At 52.0% G+C, this 18,068-nt stretch overlaps 1 protein-coding gene across 7 annotated transcripts in view; it reads left to right on the top strand.

Annotated features, from left to right (window-relative positions):
• ARSG (arylsulfatase G) overlaps positions 1–18,068 on the top strand; it is a 121,301-nt gene that overhangs the window by 72,696 nt on the left and 30,537 nt on the right. For 6 of the 7 annotated variants that reach the window (XM_079131986.1, XM_079131985.1, XM_079131989.1 and 3 more), the window contains 4 exons: positions 2,078–2,189; positions 4,903–5,040; positions 11,159–11,355; positions 11,949–12,029. In XM_079131986.1, coding sequence (XP_078988112.1) covers positions 2,078–2,189; positions 4,903–5,040; positions 11,159–11,355; positions 11,949–12,029 — 528 coding nt within the window. The remainder of the gene's footprint in view (positions 1–2,077; positions 2,190–4,902; positions 5,041–11,158; positions 11,356–11,948; positions 12,030–18,068) is intronic. The other variant, XM_079131990.1, reaches the window with a different exon arrangement.

Here is an 18,068-nt window from a genome sequence, read left to right as displayed (position 1 = left end):
TTTGGGGATCCACTACTCGGGAAACGGAAAATAAGGATCTCCGGGGGTCATTCCCCGAAGTCAGGACATCTTTGTTCACGAGGCCACTCGGGTGCCTCTGGGGTGCCGGGCTTGCCCCGTGACCCCACCGATCTCTTGCCAGCACTTCCTGGGCTCCCTTCCTTTCTGCCTAGCGCCTCATTATTGACCCACCCGCTTTCCTGTCCTCTCCCAGCTCTTTCTGCCTCGGGGAACTTCAGGCCCTGTGAGGTCCCAACACGCCTGATCTGGAAAGAAGTGCAAAGTGTCCCATGGGTTTGCTGAAGCAGGGGCTGCAGGTCCCTGCAGGGGACACTGCCTCTTGGCTCCTTCCTGGCCGCTCTTAGCTTCTCAGACCCCTCACCCTGGGCCTGGGGAAGGAGGCCAAGATGAAGCAGCCAGAGCCCTCCTCTGAACATCCTTTGCTGAGTGATGGATTCTCTCCGCATCCAGTTCACCAGGATAGTGAGGGTTTTCCAAAGTCCTTGGCTGTTTCTCAGGGTGGTGCTTCCCCACCATCAGGGCTTCTTCCCAAATCTGGGGTCAGAGGACACCTGTGCTCTAGACCAGGGGTCCAAATAGACCTGAGGGCCGACTCCAGTAAGCTCCCTGTTTTGGCAAGTAAACTTTGTAGGGGAAGCGGCTGTACTCATCTGTGTGCATGTTGTGGGCACTTTTGGACCCCAACAGCAGAGTTGAGAAGCTGCACCAGAGACCAGCTGGCCCGTAAAACTGAAAATATTTACTGTCTGACCCTGGTCTCGGCTCGTCTTGACACTGAACGCGGTCACACTGCTGGGCTGTGGTGTTTACCTGTGGGCATCCAAAAAATTTGCACAAACCAGGTCCACATGGAACTGTCAATTTTTTGCTTTTTATATTTTGCCTAGTACAACTAACATTAACTAGTCCTTCAGTCTACACCACCTATTGGGTTAACAAAGACCTAATGTCCCAACTCAAGGAGTGCAGCAGCACTGGGGAAGCCTCGCGTCACTCACACTGCTCAAAGGTTTGCAGGCTAGGACTTGGAACGGAATGGAGGACGGGGTTCCGGGGGGCTGGGGATCTGGGGAAACTGCAGCAGAACTGGGCTGGGCTAGACATATTCAGCTTCCCCGTGAGAGACACAGAACAGGGAATTCCAGGCAAAGCCACCAAAGCCCTAAGGCGCAAGTACCTGGGAACTGGAGGTAACCGGGTTAGGTAGGAAAAGTGAGCCCAGCAGGCGGGAGGCCCAGGGAAGGCCAGAAGAGGAAACAGAGGCCAGCCCTCTCTGTTCACCAGGCCTGGCATTGGAGGCCCTGGATAGAGACTATTCTTGTGGAGATTTGAGTTCTGACCGCCTTAAGGGAAATGAAGAGAGCTAAAAAAACTCCCAGGTGATTGCAGGAGGCTTCCTGGAGAATCCGTGCCTTCTAGCCAGCTCTGGGTTTTATCCTTTGGATGTCAGAATAAAATTTCAACACCAGACATTCAGGTCTGGTGCTCACAGCCCTCCCTCCCTCCCTCCCTCCCTCCCCTGCAGGCCACCACCCCAGCCCCAATCCCATCAGGCCCATCCTTCTAGAAGCATTCAAGATTCCTGTCCCAGCCCCCACCCAGCTGCTGCACCTTCTGACTCTCCTGCCCATCTCTTAAGACTTAACCTATGTATTTTATTTCCCCTTTAGATGGAAAGTCCGTGAGGGTAGGATTGATTTAATTTTTTCCCCTTAAAGTGTCACACATATAGTAGGTTTTCACTAGATTCTTACTGAAGGTGTACACATTTCCCTAAGAATGTGAGATAGTCAACCATTCTCTCCAGTTCTTCCCGGCCTGGGTTAACTCGAACCACAAGGTAGTTTGCAAAACCAGTCTTCTAGCCGAACCTGGCAAAATGATTTTCTTTGCCTACTTCAAAAGGATATTAATCAAATCCTCTTTTAATGACCTACTCCAGAGCATTGCATTATTAAACCATGGGAAATTAAATTTTTGTCCTGGGTGTAAGAAGGCAGGTCCACGAAGAGACAATTGAGCTGGCATGCTAACTGGTTGGTTGCTTCTGTTCCAGGTTTTGACTACTATTTTGGGATTCCATACAGCCATGATATGGGCTGTACTGATGCCCCGGGCTTCAACCACCCTCCCTGTCCAGCATGTCCACCAGGCCGTGGCCCCTCAAGGTAATGCTCTCCAGCACACTGGCTACCAGCTTCAGAATAAGGCGAAGCCCTAAGGCTGTGGTCCCTCCAGAGTAAGTGGGAGATGCAGACAGGAGGTAGTAAAGACAGCCAGTAAGATAAGAGTATAAGTCCAGTGGAAATTTAAATGCATTATTTGCACCCTAATGCAAAGGTGAGAGCCGCAGAATATTTCTGTTGGAATTTTCCAGGTTCCTTGGATTGTTTAGCTCTGCTAGGGAGAGATGCAGCCAAGGTCTCACGCAGGTGGGGCCTCCCTCCTCTGCCTGCTGGCTCTGCTCCTGGGCCACTCACCTGACCTAGACACTGGACATAAGGAGAGAGGGAGGGTGGGAGGGCCAGAAAGTACACAGAGATCCTTTGGCGCGTCTTCCCACGCAGACCAGTTAGCCAGAATTCTGACACTGCAATGCCATGTAGGCCCTGGATGATGTTTTTAAAATGTATTCAGTAAAAAATGCTCATGATATAACTAGGTGAAAAAGGAGGCACGTTATCAGAAAGGTCTTGACTACCTCTACATCCATATCTTTGTGGCCCTATCAAGAGAGACTGCAAAGAGATGTGCTGAAATGTTAACCAGGGCTCACTCTGGTTGTACAGCTAAAGGGCTTCACTTTCTTCTTTTTTATCTTATTTCCCAAATAGTCCTCAATAAGCATGCATGTAGTTATGATCAGGAAAAGGTAATTAGTTGGGCACCCAAAATCTCGTGACTCAGGAGGCCGAGGTGAGAGGATCTCAAGTTGGAGGCCAGCCTTAGCAACTTAGTGAGACCTTTGGCATCTTAGCAAGACCCAGTCTCAAAACAAAAAAGTAGAAAGGGCTGGGGATATAGTGCAGGGGGAAAGCACCCCCGGGTTCATCCCCCAGCACCCCCTGAAAAACAGATCCTACACCTTCTTGGGGTCATACGTCAGCACAGGCTTTTTGCTTCACTCGTCCAAATGCCACACTGTGGAGGTATTTCTTAGGTCACACGAAATACCAGGTGTCTGAGCCACTGGGGTATGTGAGTCTCAGCTGGTTCATTAGTTACAACAGTTACTGTAACAATGGCTGTCGGTGGAGAATTGTTACATTCTAGGCATTCCCTACCCTTACCTGTAATCCACCTGACCACTGGGTGAGGCGGGTATTAACCCTGCCCTCACCAGAACTGGTGACAGATAGGAATCAAGATTCTAATCTGGTTCTCTCTGAATCTACAGCCCGTGTCCTCCACATTTGCAGCGCTGTGGATCTCATCTGGGTGCTTGTTAGAAATGCAGCAAGTTGCCAGGTGTGGGTGGCAGGTCTCTGGAATCCTAGCTATTCTGGAGGCTGAGGCAGGAGGATCATAAGTTTGAGGCCAGCCTCAGCAACTTAGGGAGATCCTGTCTCAAAGTAAAATAAAATAAAATAAATAAATAAATACAAAGGACTGGGAGGTAGCTTAGTGGTAGATCACCCCTGGGTTCCATCCTGGTCATCCTTCTCTCAAAAGATGTAAATGATGGTGGAGTTGTCACAGATAATAAAAAGCTGAAAAATTCAACACAAGTATGGATCAGCATCACAACACCCAGCAATAATAACTCTTTAAAAAAAAAAATGCGGTTGTTCTGAGCTCCCCTCCATGTGCCAAGCGTCTGCAAGGGGGATGCACCCACCTGGGCGGAGCCGGGAGCTTCAGATTCTCCACCGGTCTTTGCACTAGGAGGCCGCTGGTACTGAAGGCCCGAGAGGCGTCCAGAAGCCCTTCCTTCTCCATGGTTCTTACCTTCTCGCCTAGTCGACCGTGGTGACAGACAGGTGGGGACAGAAAACTTGAGTCTGTCCTCAATTCCTGCGCAAAGCGCCTGTCCACCCCTTTCAAGCTCCTCGTGCTCCAGGAAAGAGACACGGACGACGTCCAGCTACCGACGAGAAACGCAGACTCCGGAAGAGCCCGGATGACTCGTCTGAGGTCGCGACCATCAGGCAGGCTGACGGGCAGCTGTCCCTCAGACTCATTTGAGTCTATGAGACCCAGGGCGGCGTTTGCTTTTCCGGGAAGTCTTATTCGTCGGGTTCCTCTACCCTTTGCCTTCCACTTGTGAAAATGTCTCCAAATTCTTCAGACATGGTTGAGAATTGAAAGTGCCCAGCCCTTCTTAGATCTTACATCCTGTCATTACACTTTGTGGGGCTGGGGTGTAGCTCGGTGGGTAGGGTGCTGGCCTCGCAAGCACAAGGCCCTGGGTTCAATCCCCAGCAAGCAAGAAAGAATACACTTTGTGTTCCATGAATTCCTGACCCTGGACTTGGGGTAGGACCACAAGTTGCCCAGCTACAGAGTTAGACAGTGGAGAAAATCAGAGAAGAACCACTCATTGGCTCAGGGACTCTACTTGGAATAAGCTGTCCTGTTCAGACCTCAGTGTATCTCCCTGAAAAATGGGAGCAGTAATGTTCCTACCCGGTAAGAGCGTTAGCATCCCAGACTGGCCAGCCTTTCCAAGAACAGGAAGAGCCGTTCCAAGGGAACGGAGGGAAGCATTCTCTCTTGGTTTTACACTTGGAGGAAACGACCGACTGGCGAAGCCACTTGCAGCCAGGTTGTGACGCGTTCTGTATCCGTGTGCAAGGTTTGCAGTAAAGCTTTTCGTTCTACTCTGTGGCTACTTCAGTTGTGGAAATGGTCTTCACTTTCCTGTCTGTGGCTTCCACGCAGCAGCTTCGGAAGGGACTGCTACACAGACCTCGCCCTGCCTCTCTACGAAAACCTCCACATCGTGGAACAGCCCGTGAACCTGAGCAGTCTCGCGCAGAGGTACGCGGAGAAGGCGACCCAGTTCATCCAGCAGGCCAGGTGAGGAGCCCGCCTCCCTGGCCTTGGCCTCTTCCCCCACTCCCCCCTCACTCTGTGCCCTGGCCTCAACCCGCCCAAGGCCACGGCAGAGTGTGGTGGTGTCGCCCAACAAAGAAGAATGCACGCGTGCCTTCTTTAAATTAAACTAAGACACCCCCCCCTCCCCCGAACCTCTAGTCCTGGGTTCGAAGTTCCTCACATATGGTTTCCTGCATCCCGGGGAGTGTCCACGTCTGACTTTGCTTGTGTTCCAGGGTCAGGATCATTCTGTGTTCTCCTGTGAGGCTGTAGGCTCCTTGAGCAAGTAGGGCCTGCTCCTCTAGTCTGGGCACATCTGTTGAGTTCGTGAGTTAGTGAGGTGTATCCGTCTCCTGCTGCTGCTGTAACAGACAACCACCCTCTTAGTGGCTAGAGCAGCAGTAACTTACTCTCCTGCAGATCTGGAGGACAGATGTTTGAAATGAGCCTTCGAGGGCTAAACTCGAGGTGTTGGCAGGGCTGCTGCTTTCTGGAGTTTCGAGTGGAAAATTTTTCCTTGTCTCTTCTAGTTTCCAGTGACTGCTGGTGTTCCTTGGCGTACATTCTGATCTTGATTCTGTTTCATTGCTGTTTCCACATCTGTTGTCAAATCTCCCTCTGTCTTCCTCTTTTAAGGACACTTGTGATTTCCTTTAGGGTCAACCAGGGGAATCTCAGATAATCTCCCAATCTCAAGATCCTTAACATGATCGCACCTGTTAGGTCCCACCTGCCATATAAGGTAGCATTCTCAAAATCCAGGAATTAGACCCCAGGTATCTGCGGAGGTCATTGCTCAGTCTGTCAAACAAAGGTTACCAATTTCTGCATCTACAGGGACCAACAAGGTAACCTTAAAGAGGGAAGCGGGCTGAGGTGAGGCATTAGGGGATGGTGGGGCCTGCGTGAACTACTGTACAGGAATAGCTGCTACCTAGCTGTACCTGCACAATGCTGCTCGATGGGAATGTGAGCCTGCAATGCCAGATATTTCCATTTTCCAAGAGAGACAAGATAGCTTTTATGTGAAATCTCATGATCTTAAAACGTTAGAATGAAAAATAACAAAAAGCAAAAAACAAAACCCAGGCCGCAGCGTGTCTCTAACAAACCCTGTATGTGTGAGGCCTGCTGGTTTGCAAGCTCTGTCTTGTTGGAGCCCAGAGTGACCCGGTGTGTGCTCACCTTCTTTTCCTGCCAGATTATAAACTCCTCAAGGGCCATGGGATCATTTCCGTTCGGTCCACAGCCTCACCCTACATGAGCATGTGCTTGTGCAGATTTTAGATGCCCCCTGTGGATGGGGATCAGATCCGTTCCTCAAATGTTCAAGCGTCTTCCAGCCTTTGCTCACCATGCTGGACTTTTCTGGAGAGGTGAGCAGGGGAGAGAGTCAGCAATGTGGGAGAGCCAGTCATCGTGTATTCTCGGTGATAAAATCAACCGCTCAAGGCCTTACTCTCAGCAGCAGCCCCCGCGGGCCTTTGAGATGGCATCTGGGTCGTTCAGCTGGACTTTTCTGAGAAACACTATTGATTCTTCTCAGATTATTACTATAAAAAGGGCAAAGTTCCTTCTCCCCTCTGGAGGGTCCATGTCCCTGGAATTTTGAGATGGTTTTAGCTCATTGTGTACCATGGCAGGTGGGGACAGTCTTCTCTTGCTTCTGAGGACACAGAGTTTCTTTTTCTTTTCTTCTCTTCTCTCTTTTTTCCTTTGTAGTTTTCTCCCCAACCCCACCCTGCAACTGGGGGATTGAACCCAGGGGTGCTCTACTACTGAGCTATAGCCCAAGTTCTTTTTATTTTACTTTTTTTAAATTTTGAGACACTAAGTTACTGAGGCTGGCCTTGAACTTGTGATCCTCCTGCCTCAGCCTCCTGGGTTGCTGGGATAACAGGTGTGCACTACCACCTCACGCCTCGAACAGCATAGGTCTCTGAGGGGGAGCTATGGCTGGGGACAAAGGACTATTTAATGCCTGCTGTGCCGTGGGTATGGTACCTGGACATTCACCAGTTAATTAATGAGTTAAGACGTGAATGAAATACATTCTCCTTATCAAATGAAAAAAAGTGAAGAATTGCTAGTTTATTAATTAGTTGAATGTCATGAACCCTGTTGGCTTCTAACTCTGCAGAAGGTAGTTCCCAGGCAGAAAAGGCCCCTAGACCCACGCTCCTTCCTCTCCCAGGACCCCACCCCACCTGCCCTTCCTTCCGCTTGGACCTGTTTGTCAGAACTACCAGGTGTCCCTCAAGTGTGTCTTCCTGCCTGTTCTTGGCAAGAAACCTCACCCTAGGCCTCCTAAGAAGGTCTGTGTGTGTGTGCATGTGTGTGCGTGTGTGTGCGTGTGTGTGTGTGTGTGTGTGTGGCACTGGGGACTGAACCTGGGACCTCACACTTACTAGGCAAATGCCTGACCACCAGGACACATCCCCAGCCTTTGAAAGTTTTTACTTGGGTCTTCACTTGAGTTGAGACCCTTTGCCTACAGTATTGCTAAAAGCTAATCCTGGATTTGGGTTTTTAACGGAGTAGCCAAAGCTCTGACGGGAAACCATGGGGGGTCCTTTCCAGGGAGGGTCTGGGACTGTGCATTGAATCCGAATAGTGCAGACAGGGTTCGACCAGAGTGAGTGTGTTGGGGTGGGAATAAATGGTGGCTGAGGATACTGGAAATCAGATGCTTCTGGGAAACGCAGTACCTGGCCAGCGTTCCAGAGTGTCAGAGGGTGTGACCATGTTGCCCCCTGGATCCTCTGTCGAAGCCCTAGTCCCTAATGGGATGGTGTTAGGAGGTGGGACCTTCGGGAGGTAATTAGGTTCACAGGAGGTGGTGAGGTGGGGCCCCAGGATGGGGACCAACACGATGGCACAGGCCTGTAATAACTCCAGCGACTCGGGAAGCCGAGGCAGGAGGCTGCTCCGGGACCGGGCCGGCCTGGCCGAGGGGCAAGAGGGTGGAGGAGGCGGGAAGCAGAGCCTGGGAGGGGGACGCAAGGCCGGAGGAGGCCAGGACTTGGTCGATGGCAGCTGCGTGTGGAAGCGTCGGGCTGGTCCGCACGGGGACTGTCGGAGTCTGGGCTCGCGGAGGCTGCGTGATGTCGAGGTCCAGAGGGAGGCGGGCGTGCTGCCGCACCCATCGGAGATCCCAGGGGTCACCCGGGGCCGCGGGCGGGGAGCTGCCCGCCTCCTCCCAGCGCCAGGGACGCCCTGCCGGACACCCGCTGGCAACCCTCCCAGCGAGTGGGCCCCTGGCCGGTTGACCTGCAGGTCAGGGCAGGCGTCCTCCGGGCGCGGTGGGCCGGGTCTTGCGCTGCGGCCTTCTCTGTGCCCTGCCCCGTCTCTCCTGGGATCGCCCCTCTGGGTGGCCCTGGGGTTTTGCTCTGCTCACCTCGCTTGTTGTGCCACACCACAGTGTGTTGCTTTAGAGATCTCCGAAAACACAGAAAAGCAAGCAGGAAAAAACGTCACCCAGATCCCAGAGCCCAGAGAGAACCTTTTGCACGGATGGAACGTGCTCCTCCGGCCCTGGCCTCCGCGGGGCGGGAGCCTTCCCTGCGGCTAACTGAAGGAGACGTTTCTAAACATACGTGGAAGCCGCTGTCTTATCATCAGGCTTTTTATTTTTTACCCTGAAAGATTCTATTTTCTATCTGGCACAGGCCCATACTAACGAGGTGGCTTCAGAGGCAGATGCCCCAGGGACAGTTTGCATAGACCCTGCCTGGCGTCATCTTTGTGACTCTAGCCTGCCATCAGGATGCAGGAAGGAGGTTCATCCCTGGGTACCACTTACCCTTACTGCTGCGGGCACGTGTTCAGGGATACTAATAGGAAAGCACCGTTTATTGAATGCTTGCTAGGGGCAGTTAAAAATCAGAGCGACTTTGCCAGGGAGAAAGAGTTTCCCCATTTTACAGATGATGGAGAATAAGTTAATTGCTTACAATCAGGGTTGCAAATCATGAAATAAAAGACTCCTGAGATGCAGATACAGATCTCCCAAGCCTGCATCCTTCTTCTGTCCACTCCGCCATCCCTCATTATCATCGGCCTCTTTGAACTTCTGGCCCCAGGTGCTAATGTGACTTTTTCTTTTTTAAATTTTATTTATTTATTTTTACAGACAGCATTTTGATTCGCTGTACACAATCGGGGTACAACTTTTCGTTTCTATGGTTGTGTACGATGTAGATTCACACCATTCGTGTAATCACACATGCACCTAGGGTCATGATGTCTGTCTCATTCCACCATCTTTCATACCCCCGCCCCCTCCTGCCCCATTTTTCTCTACACCATCCAAAGTTCCTCCATTCTTCTCTTACCGCCCCCCACCACCCCCACCCCCGTCATGTATCATCATCTACTTATCAGAGAAAACATTCAGACTTCGGTTTTTGGGGACTGACTTACCTCATTTAGCATGATTTTCTCCAATTCCAGCCATTTACCTGCAAATGCCATAATTTTATTCTTCTTTATGGCTGACTAGTATTCCATTATGTGCATATACCACAATTTCTTTATCCATTCATTCATCTACTGAAAGGCATCTAGGTTGGTTCCACAACCTAGCTATTGTGAATTGAACAGCTATAAACAGCTCATGTGACTTTGATGAAGGTGGGAGTCTGGAGTATGATGATGGGGGGTGGGCCAGAGCGTGGGCATTGCAACCACTCCTGGCCCATTTGTGGCAGTGAGCTGGTAAATGTTTCACAAAAAGCTCTTGGAACACAACCCCGGCCTGTAGTGGTTCCCGTTTCTTTGGGGTAAATACTCTCCCCGTAGCTGATTTCTAGCTACTCACGAGATATCTCTGAAGGTGGAGAAGAGCTGAAGCAGGCCATTAGGTGAAGTTTCGTAGATCTGGATGTGTTACATATGTGTAAAATAAAAATTGCCGCCATATGTATTTGTCCTTGGGTGACTGGATTTAGCAGCATGTCCTCAAGGGTCATCTGGGTTGTAGCGCTGCATTTTTAATTTTACTTAATTTTCGTTAATTGAATGCAAACAGCCTGAGGGGCCTGTGGCTGCTTCTTTAGCAGGCAGCTTGGAAGCCCTTGGCTGTGCGGGGAAGGCTGAGGCCCCGCCATGGGACTGGCGTCTACGCCTGTCAGAGAGAGCTCAGGACAAGGGCCCTTCCTATCAGTGGACCTCGGGGGTCAGCGTGCAAGAAGCTCCCAGGGCATGACTGAGGCTCCGGCTGGTGTGGACCAGAGTGAGCTCAGGAGGACGGGGGATCGTTTGGAGGCCACGTGTCTGGGTGAACTGAGTATAAAGGGGCCCTGCTTCTGTCCCTGCCCTGTGTGTGTCCCTGACCGAGCTCACTCACCCCTCTTTCTCTGTGTGCTTTAACAGACCCCCTCCTGTGGGCGTGGCCTGTGGGAATGGCTTCCACCAGGGTCCCTGCTACAGGAGAGGACAGGTGGTAGTTCTGTAGCTGTCTTGCCTAGGAATGGGGTAGGGAAAGACAGCTTTCTGAGCCATACCAGAGGCCACAGGGCCTTTGCATGGAGACTTCCTGCCTCCCTTCCAGCCTTTAATTTTGCATCTTCCAGGGTGATCAGGATTCGCATAGAGGCAGCCAGGCACTGAGGCTTCTAAAGAGCCTTGATCTAAATGTCTCCTGCTGGTCATGTGCATCCGTGGGATGCCCTGTGGTCCACGTGAGCTGTTCATTCCTTTCTTAGGGTGGCTGTGACGGTCTGGATGCTGGCACCCTACAGGGCAGCAGTTAAGAGCAAGGGCTTTGCCCACAGCCAGTTCGAGACCCTGTGACTTTCTAGTGGCCTAACCCGGGCAGGCCTGTCATTGCTGAGCTGCTGGTTCATCTGATGAAGGGAGCGTGGGGTTAGAGGAGGAGGGGCTGGGACACAGCGCGTCCCTATGAGACGTTCTCAGTAGAGGCTGAAGGACTCTTATTACGGCATTCTCGTGTAAAAGCAGCTCGCCAGATGATCTCCACATTTCCTTGGAAGGTGATTGATAAGTGTGTCCTTGAGTCCCTGGCAGACCCTCGGGGGACCCCCGGGTCAGGGAGGATCCCAGAGGCACGGTAACCTCTCGTGTCTCCCGTGTGTTTCAGTGCCAGTGGGAGACCCTTCCTGCTCTACGTGGGCCTGGCCCACATGCATGTGCCCTTGGCTGGGACCCGGCCGTGGGCCAACCCGTGGGGCCAAAGCCCATACCGTGCGGGTCTCCGGGAGATGGACAGTCTGGTGGGTCGGATCAAGGACGAAGTCAACCACATGGCGAAAGAAAACACGTTCCTCTGGTTTACAGGTAAAGTGGTGAGAGCCAGCCAGCCTGGCTGCAGTGCCATGGCTGCCCCACCAGGAGCAGAGCCCGTCAATGACCCTCTTTAACCGGACAGGGGCTCGCTTTGAACTTGGGACGCTGATGAGGGTGGTTGGCCTCCATGCTGAGCGTGTGTCTGCCGGGCCTCCACGGCTCCCTGGACGGGTTCGGACAGACGGAGCAGTGCTTCGAACCTGGGGTCACTGGCAGAATCTCCCACACAGCACGTTGGAGGCTTACGAGGTGCTGGGCAGGAGGCACCGGGTGCAGAATAGCTGCTCAGTGGGCGATGCCGGCGGTGCTGACGCCAGTGCTAAGGGGCTCGCTAAAACCGTAAGCAAGGCAAGCCGTGTAGGGCAGGAGGCTCGGGGACCGGCGGGGCAGGGAGCCCCACCCCGGACAGCTTAGTAGAGGCGGCTCTGGTCCAGGGCGCTTCTTCAAGGCTGGGGCTCAGGGTTAATCCGACAAGTCCTCTGTGCAGTCTCCTGCCGTGCACAGGGATATAGGCCACCGGGGGAGCGTGGGTGTCCGTGGCCCCCGGCCCCTTGGCCATTGAGTGTTGCTTCTCTGGTTTCCAGGAGACAATGGCCCGTGGGCTCAGAAGTGTGAACTGGCAGGCAGCGTGGGTCCCTTCACCGGACTGTGGCAAGCCCGTCAAGGTAGAGGACTCGGCTGGGGTTGGCTGGGGCACGGGATTCTGCCTCTGGGAGGGCTGGTGTGCATCCCAGCCTGGGGGCCGTCACCGTGGCCCAGGGGCTCACCAGCCACTGGCTCCCAGAGAGGAAGAAACGAGTTGGGACAGAGGGCAAACGTCTGTTCAGCCTGGAGCACCCCTATCAATCCTTCTCCCAGGAGCCCCCTAAGAGGACCAGCCTGTGGCCTGATAAGGCAGCCTGCAAACCTTGCTTTGCTTTCCTCCTCTTCTCCTCTCCTTGTCTTCTGTTTCCATCCATCCATTAATTTGTTTCATTCATTCGAGAAATATTTAGCGTACCCTTATGCAAGGGAAAGGTAAGTAATAACAGCTCCATTTACAGATGAAGAAAGATGCTCAGAGAGGTTAAGTAACTTGCCCAAGGTCACACAGCTTATGAGACAGAGCCAGGCTTGCCCTTGCAGTTCAAGTTGGTGCTCTCTGGGCTTTACCATCTCGCCTCCCACCACTGCTTAGGGTTCTGTTTAAACATCCTCCGGCCTCCAGCTCAGCTCCCATCTGCTCTGGGAAAGTTCCCCACAAGGACCTCAGTCTCTGAGAGAGCAGCCATGTTGAGACAATATGGCCTACAGACAAAAGGTTTGGATACATCGATCCCTCCTGTGAGCATTCGTCATAAGGAGATAATTAACCAAGTACATGATGATGTGTGTACAATGAGTGGTCATTGTAGTATTTTTTTTTTTTTTTTTATAAAAGTAGGGCATAATCCCAGAATCAGCAACAGGAGAGTGCCTAGAGAAGTTATGATACATTCATTTAAAGGAAAACTAAAGGCCCAGTGCAGTGGTGCAAGCCTGTGATTCTAGCAGCTCAGGAGGCTGAGGCAGGAGGATCCCAAGTTCAAAGCCAGCCTCAGCAACTTAGTGAGACCCTGTCTCTAAATAATAAAAAAAAAAATCATATATATAAAAAGGGATGGGGATGTGGCTCAGTGGTAGAGCTCACCTAGCATATGCAAAGCCCTGGGTTTGATCCCCAGCCCTACAATAAATAAAATTAAAATTTTAGAAGGTCCTTGTGTCCGAGGGTGTTCTAAGACAGGCTCACCGCTCCTGAGGACTGTCCATGACAAAGTTTTAAATCTGGGCTGGGTTTTCTCTACGCCCGCCACTCCGGGCTGAGCGGCAGCCCCAGCTGTCCCCGGGCGGGAGGACTCACACTCTGTTCCTGTTCGTCCATGGGCTACTCCAAGTTTCTGAGCTTCCTTGTCCCTGGCATCTGGTGGTGGGAAGGAAATGCTGATCCCTCATTTGCACTTGTCCACTTCAACCTGGTGTCCTTTGGATCAGATCCCTTGAGAGCTTTGCAGGCAAGGGACTGTCAGGCTGGGGTCACATCTTGGGTCTGGAGATTGGGGTCAGGGGTCAGGAGACTGGACCTGTCCTTTACCTCACTGATTGGCCCACTTCAGCTCTGGGGCTTTGGGTGTTTATATTGCTCTTTTGGGCTCCCTGCAGTTCAAAAAGGCTGTGATTGCGTTCTGATGCCTGGAGATAACAGGGTCAGGAGGAGAAGCTGCAGGGTATAGAGGTGGTTGGGAATGTGTCCAATGCCTGCAAGCAAAGAGCCCAGAGAGAGACAGTACATCTGGGAGTGGTTGGTCGCATGAGCTGATTTTTTTTGTGTGGGGAGGGGTACTGAGCATTGAACTCAGAGGCACTGTTACCACTGAGCCATATCCCCAGCCCTTTATATTTTTTTTATTTTGAGAAGAGGTCTCACAAAGTTCTTAGGGCCTCTCTAAGCTGCTGAGACTGGCCTTAAATGTGCAAGTCTCCTGCCTCAGCCTCCCCAGTGGCTGGGATTATAGCCTTGTGCCACTGTACTCTCTGCATGAGCTGATTCTAATCCCTCCCCTCAGGACCTGGGACACCCATGGACCAGGCTGTCATCTTTAGTGCTCAACTAGAAAACCTGGGGAACCAGCAATCAGAACCCTCCAGGTTATGATCTAGGAGGTATGAGGACCAGGGACCTGGGGATAAAGATCTGTAAATAAGTGACTTCTCCATGGGAAGCTTTCGGTTCCCTAAGATGACCTGTGATCTCATATCTGAAGACCCACCTTATTTGTCTCTTTCCCCCGTAGAAGACAGGCTTTTAACAAGACCCCCAAAGCATAAGAAGTCAAATCAAGAATCAATAAGTGGGATGAACTCAAACTAAAAAGCTTCTTTTTAGCAAAAGAAACAGAAGAGAGAGCCTACAGATGGGGAGAAGATCTTTACCCCATGCCCCTCAGATAAAGCATTAGTCTCCAGGATGTATAAAGAACTCAAAAAACTCAACACCAAAAAAACAAATAACCCAATCAATAAATGGGCTAAGGAACTGAACAGACGCTTCACAGAAGAGGATATACAATCGATCAGCAAACATATGAAAAAAATGTTCATTATCTCTAGCAATTAGAGAAATGCAAATCAGAACTAAGATTCCAGCTCACTCCAGTTAGAATGGCAAGTATCGAGAATACAAGCAATAATAAATGTTGTGAGGTTGTGGGGGGAAAGGTACACTCATACATTTTTTTGTTTGTTTATTGGGGGGATTAACCCAGGGGTGATTTACCACTGAGATATATCCCTGGTCCTTTTTACTTATTTATTTTTTATTTGGAGACAGGGTCTCACTAAGTTCTTGCTAAGGGCCTTGCTAAGTTGCTGAGGCTGGCCTTGAACTTGTGATCCTCCGGCCTCAGCCAGGATTCCAGGTGTGTGCCCCCAGGCCAGGCTAATAAGGTATTTTAGTATACTGCCCCATTCTTTGAGGGGAAAATATTACCCAATAAGAAATACGTTTGCGAGTGGGCGACTTCCGTGTCTCCTTCCCTGCTTTTTAGAGTGTGTTGAGTACCCACTCTTTCCTAGTCTTTCTATTGGCTGAGCACCTCCTATGTTCCAGGAGCAGGGCTCAGTGCTGGGGATAAGAACAACAAAGCCCCTGACCTCAAGAAATGACAGGCCTCTAGGGACCCTGCCAAAATACAGTGCTGACCCCAGTGGTCCAGGCTGGCAGTGGAGATTTGTTTTCTTTGCCCCCAGGTGGTGCCATTGTGGCTGGTCTAGACACCACACTTTGAAAACCACCAACTTAGGACATCCATGTCTACACCCTATGAGTCTAGAGTCCTCCAAGTCTAGAATATTCGACTCTGGCCAGTGGTTCTCAAAGTGCGGTCCCTGGACCAGCATCCAGGGTGCTACCCAAGAGATTCATGGGGGATGGGTCCCAGCAAGCTGGGCTTTATCACGTCCTTCAGGTGATGACGCAGGTTAAAATTTAAGAGCCATCTGTCTAGAGTAACGCTGCTCAGTACAGGAGACAGGACCCACATGTGCCTGTTTCAATTAAAATTAATGAAAACGCAGTTCCTTGCTCACACTAGCCACACTTCAGGGGCTCAGTTAGCCACACGGGGCTGGGGGCTGCCATATTGAATACTGCAAATAGGCCTCCACTTGGTGGTTTCAGTTGTGAAGCCCGAGTAGGAGACAGGGAGGTGTAGAAGGGAGGTTCTGGGCAAGAGTGGGAAGATCACAGTAGGAGGGCATCCAGGTAGAATAGAGAGAGGCAGGGTCAGTATGCAAAGCTCTTTTCTTTCAGGTGAATGATTTTGGTCTCGATTTTTAAAGAAATGTGAACTTGTGGAATTCAAGAGTGAAAGCGACATTAATTTTAGAAATTGAGGTGAAATTCATCTCCCACAAAGTTAACCATTTTAAATTTGTCCAGTTCAGTGGCATTGACCACATTCACGGTGTTGGTTCCTCACCTGTCTGTGAGGGTCCAAGACCTTGTCTGCCGGCCCCCCAGAAAAGCCCGTATCCTTCAGACCGTTGCTCCCCACTCCACCGACCCCTCCCCGGCACACCACTGCGTTCACATCGGTGGGGCTGAGAACAAGGAGGGCGAGCGCTGGATTCGTTTCCCTTGAACCAGAAGTTATAAAGGAGAGAAGCCAGAGGCAGAATCTCCAGGAATATCCTGACTTTCGAAGAATGGGAGAGCTGGAAGGGACCGCAGCGATCTTTATTCCACTCACCATCTGGGCCAGGTGAGAAAACTGAGGCCGAGGGGCTGACCCCAGGCCAGGCAGGAACCGAGGGGACCGCGCTGTCTGCCCACCGCTGGCTCATTCCTCAGCCCATGTAATTGCTCTAACTCAGATCTTTTTATATCCCGAGAATGGCTCAGCTGTCTGGAAAATCTTGTCTTGCTTCTTTTGAACCTCTCAGTTGTTAAGGAACACGCCTTTAGCCCCTGGACAGTCTGAATGTTTCTAGATCTGTGGGAGGCCCAGTGGAAAGATGGACAGAGCTAACGTCTTTGGAGGTCAGACCGGCCCGAGTCTCCATTGCTGCTTAGTCAGCGTAGAAGCTCCATCTCCTCTTCTGCCTTGTGGGCCTGTGGACCCCGCTCCATTCAGTGTGGGGACAATCAACTGGCTACTGCCAGGGACTCCCAGCCTCCTGCTTGGCCTCCACTAACAATCCCCATCAGACTGCTGCTTCTTCCTAGCTGAGAAGACCTGGGTGTAGCCCACCAAGAGAAGGATGGAAGGGGGTTTGGAAAATGCCCTGAAAAAGATTTTCCTATGGAAGTACCAGGCCCCTGAAATAGCACACGGCTGGCGGTGGACGTGTTGTGGGCCTCTGTCTTGGGAAACTTGGCTCTGAGCTGGATTTTGGTCATGTCCTGGTCGCACTGTGTTTTGGACCAACCTGTGGCTTGATAAGGGTATCTGTGGGGCACAGCGGTTGACTTTGCACGGGGGCTCTATGCCATTCTCTTCTCTTCTCGGGGCAGTCTGAGAGCAGAGGCTCTGAAAGGCAGTTTCTTAGGGGTAAACACTTCCCGTTGCTCATTCCAGCCAGCTTCCTGTCAACTGTTCACAGCCTCCTTCCTCCTCTCTGCCTGGAACACTGCGGGGGGTTCTGGGAAGCTGGGCAAAACCCTGCATGAAACCTGCAGGCAGCCGGGCGGGAGCTAGGCCCATGGGTCAGCGGGGCTGGGGTTCCTCAGGACCACCTGCTCTTCCTCACCCAGGTTCCTCGGCAGTGGGATGCCTGCACATCCGCGGCAAGGGGGCCAGCCTCGAAAGCAGATGAAAGGGAGAGGAGAGTCAATGTTTTCGCAACGGAGTAGGACAAACAGTACCCGGAGCCCTGCTTCTTTCTCCTGAAGGCCCGCTATGTCAGGCCACATGCTGTTTCCCTTCCCGGTCCTGGCCCAAGCCACGGGCTCAGCTGATGCGATGAGGCAGCGTCTCCTGGAGTCGTCTCTTCACCGGCTCTGGACAGGGTGCTTGGCCCTCGCCCCACCAGGAGGACGCAGCCGGGAAGCAGAGCAACGCCAGAGTCACTAGGCCCGCTGCCCCGTCCACAGGAGGCCTGGCCCTGGCGGCCACTCTCCTCCTCCACTCTGAACCCGTTTCCTTCCCAGGACAGAGCTGAACCTTGTTTTCCCCCTGCCGGACTTCTCCTGTCTGGAAAATCGTCCCTTGTTTTATTGGAAGAGCAGAACTGTTCCTTCCTTCCCCTCGGTGATGAGGAAACAGTGTGTTGCCTTTGGCGGGGGCACTTCTGGGAGATGTTGGCTGTTTGTAATCTGATGCTATCGGGGGCCTTACATAACGCTTCCCGCCCGACAGCTCTGCACCTTGGGTCTGGCATGAGGCAGGAGGTAGGGCGAGGAAAGGGCAGAGATGCTGGGGGGAAAGAGGCACATGCCGTTGGCTCCGACTGGGACCCAGCAGAAGTCCAAGTCTGTCTCTTTCTGGGCTGTGGCCACCAGGCTTGGTGGAATGTCCCTACCACTACCACGCTCTAGGCCACCCCAGGCCAGCGATGGACCTGCATCCACACCGAGTCCTGGCTGCCCTGTGTTTCTAGAAAACTAGCATGCCACTGGCATCCCTGGCAAAGGCACCTAGCTGTATTTAGAAACGAAGCCGCCTTCTTTGGAAGGTTGTAGAACG

This window comes from Sciurus vulgaris, assembly GCF_902686455.1.
Source record: "Sciurus vulgaris genome assembly, chromosome: 3".
Lineage (NCBI taxonomy): Eukaryota > Metazoa > Chordata > Mammalia > Rodentia > Sciuridae > Sciurus > Sciurus vulgaris.
The sequence above is the reverse complement of the archived record's forward strand: the minus strand, read 5'-3'. Positions and strand labels throughout refer to the sequence as shown.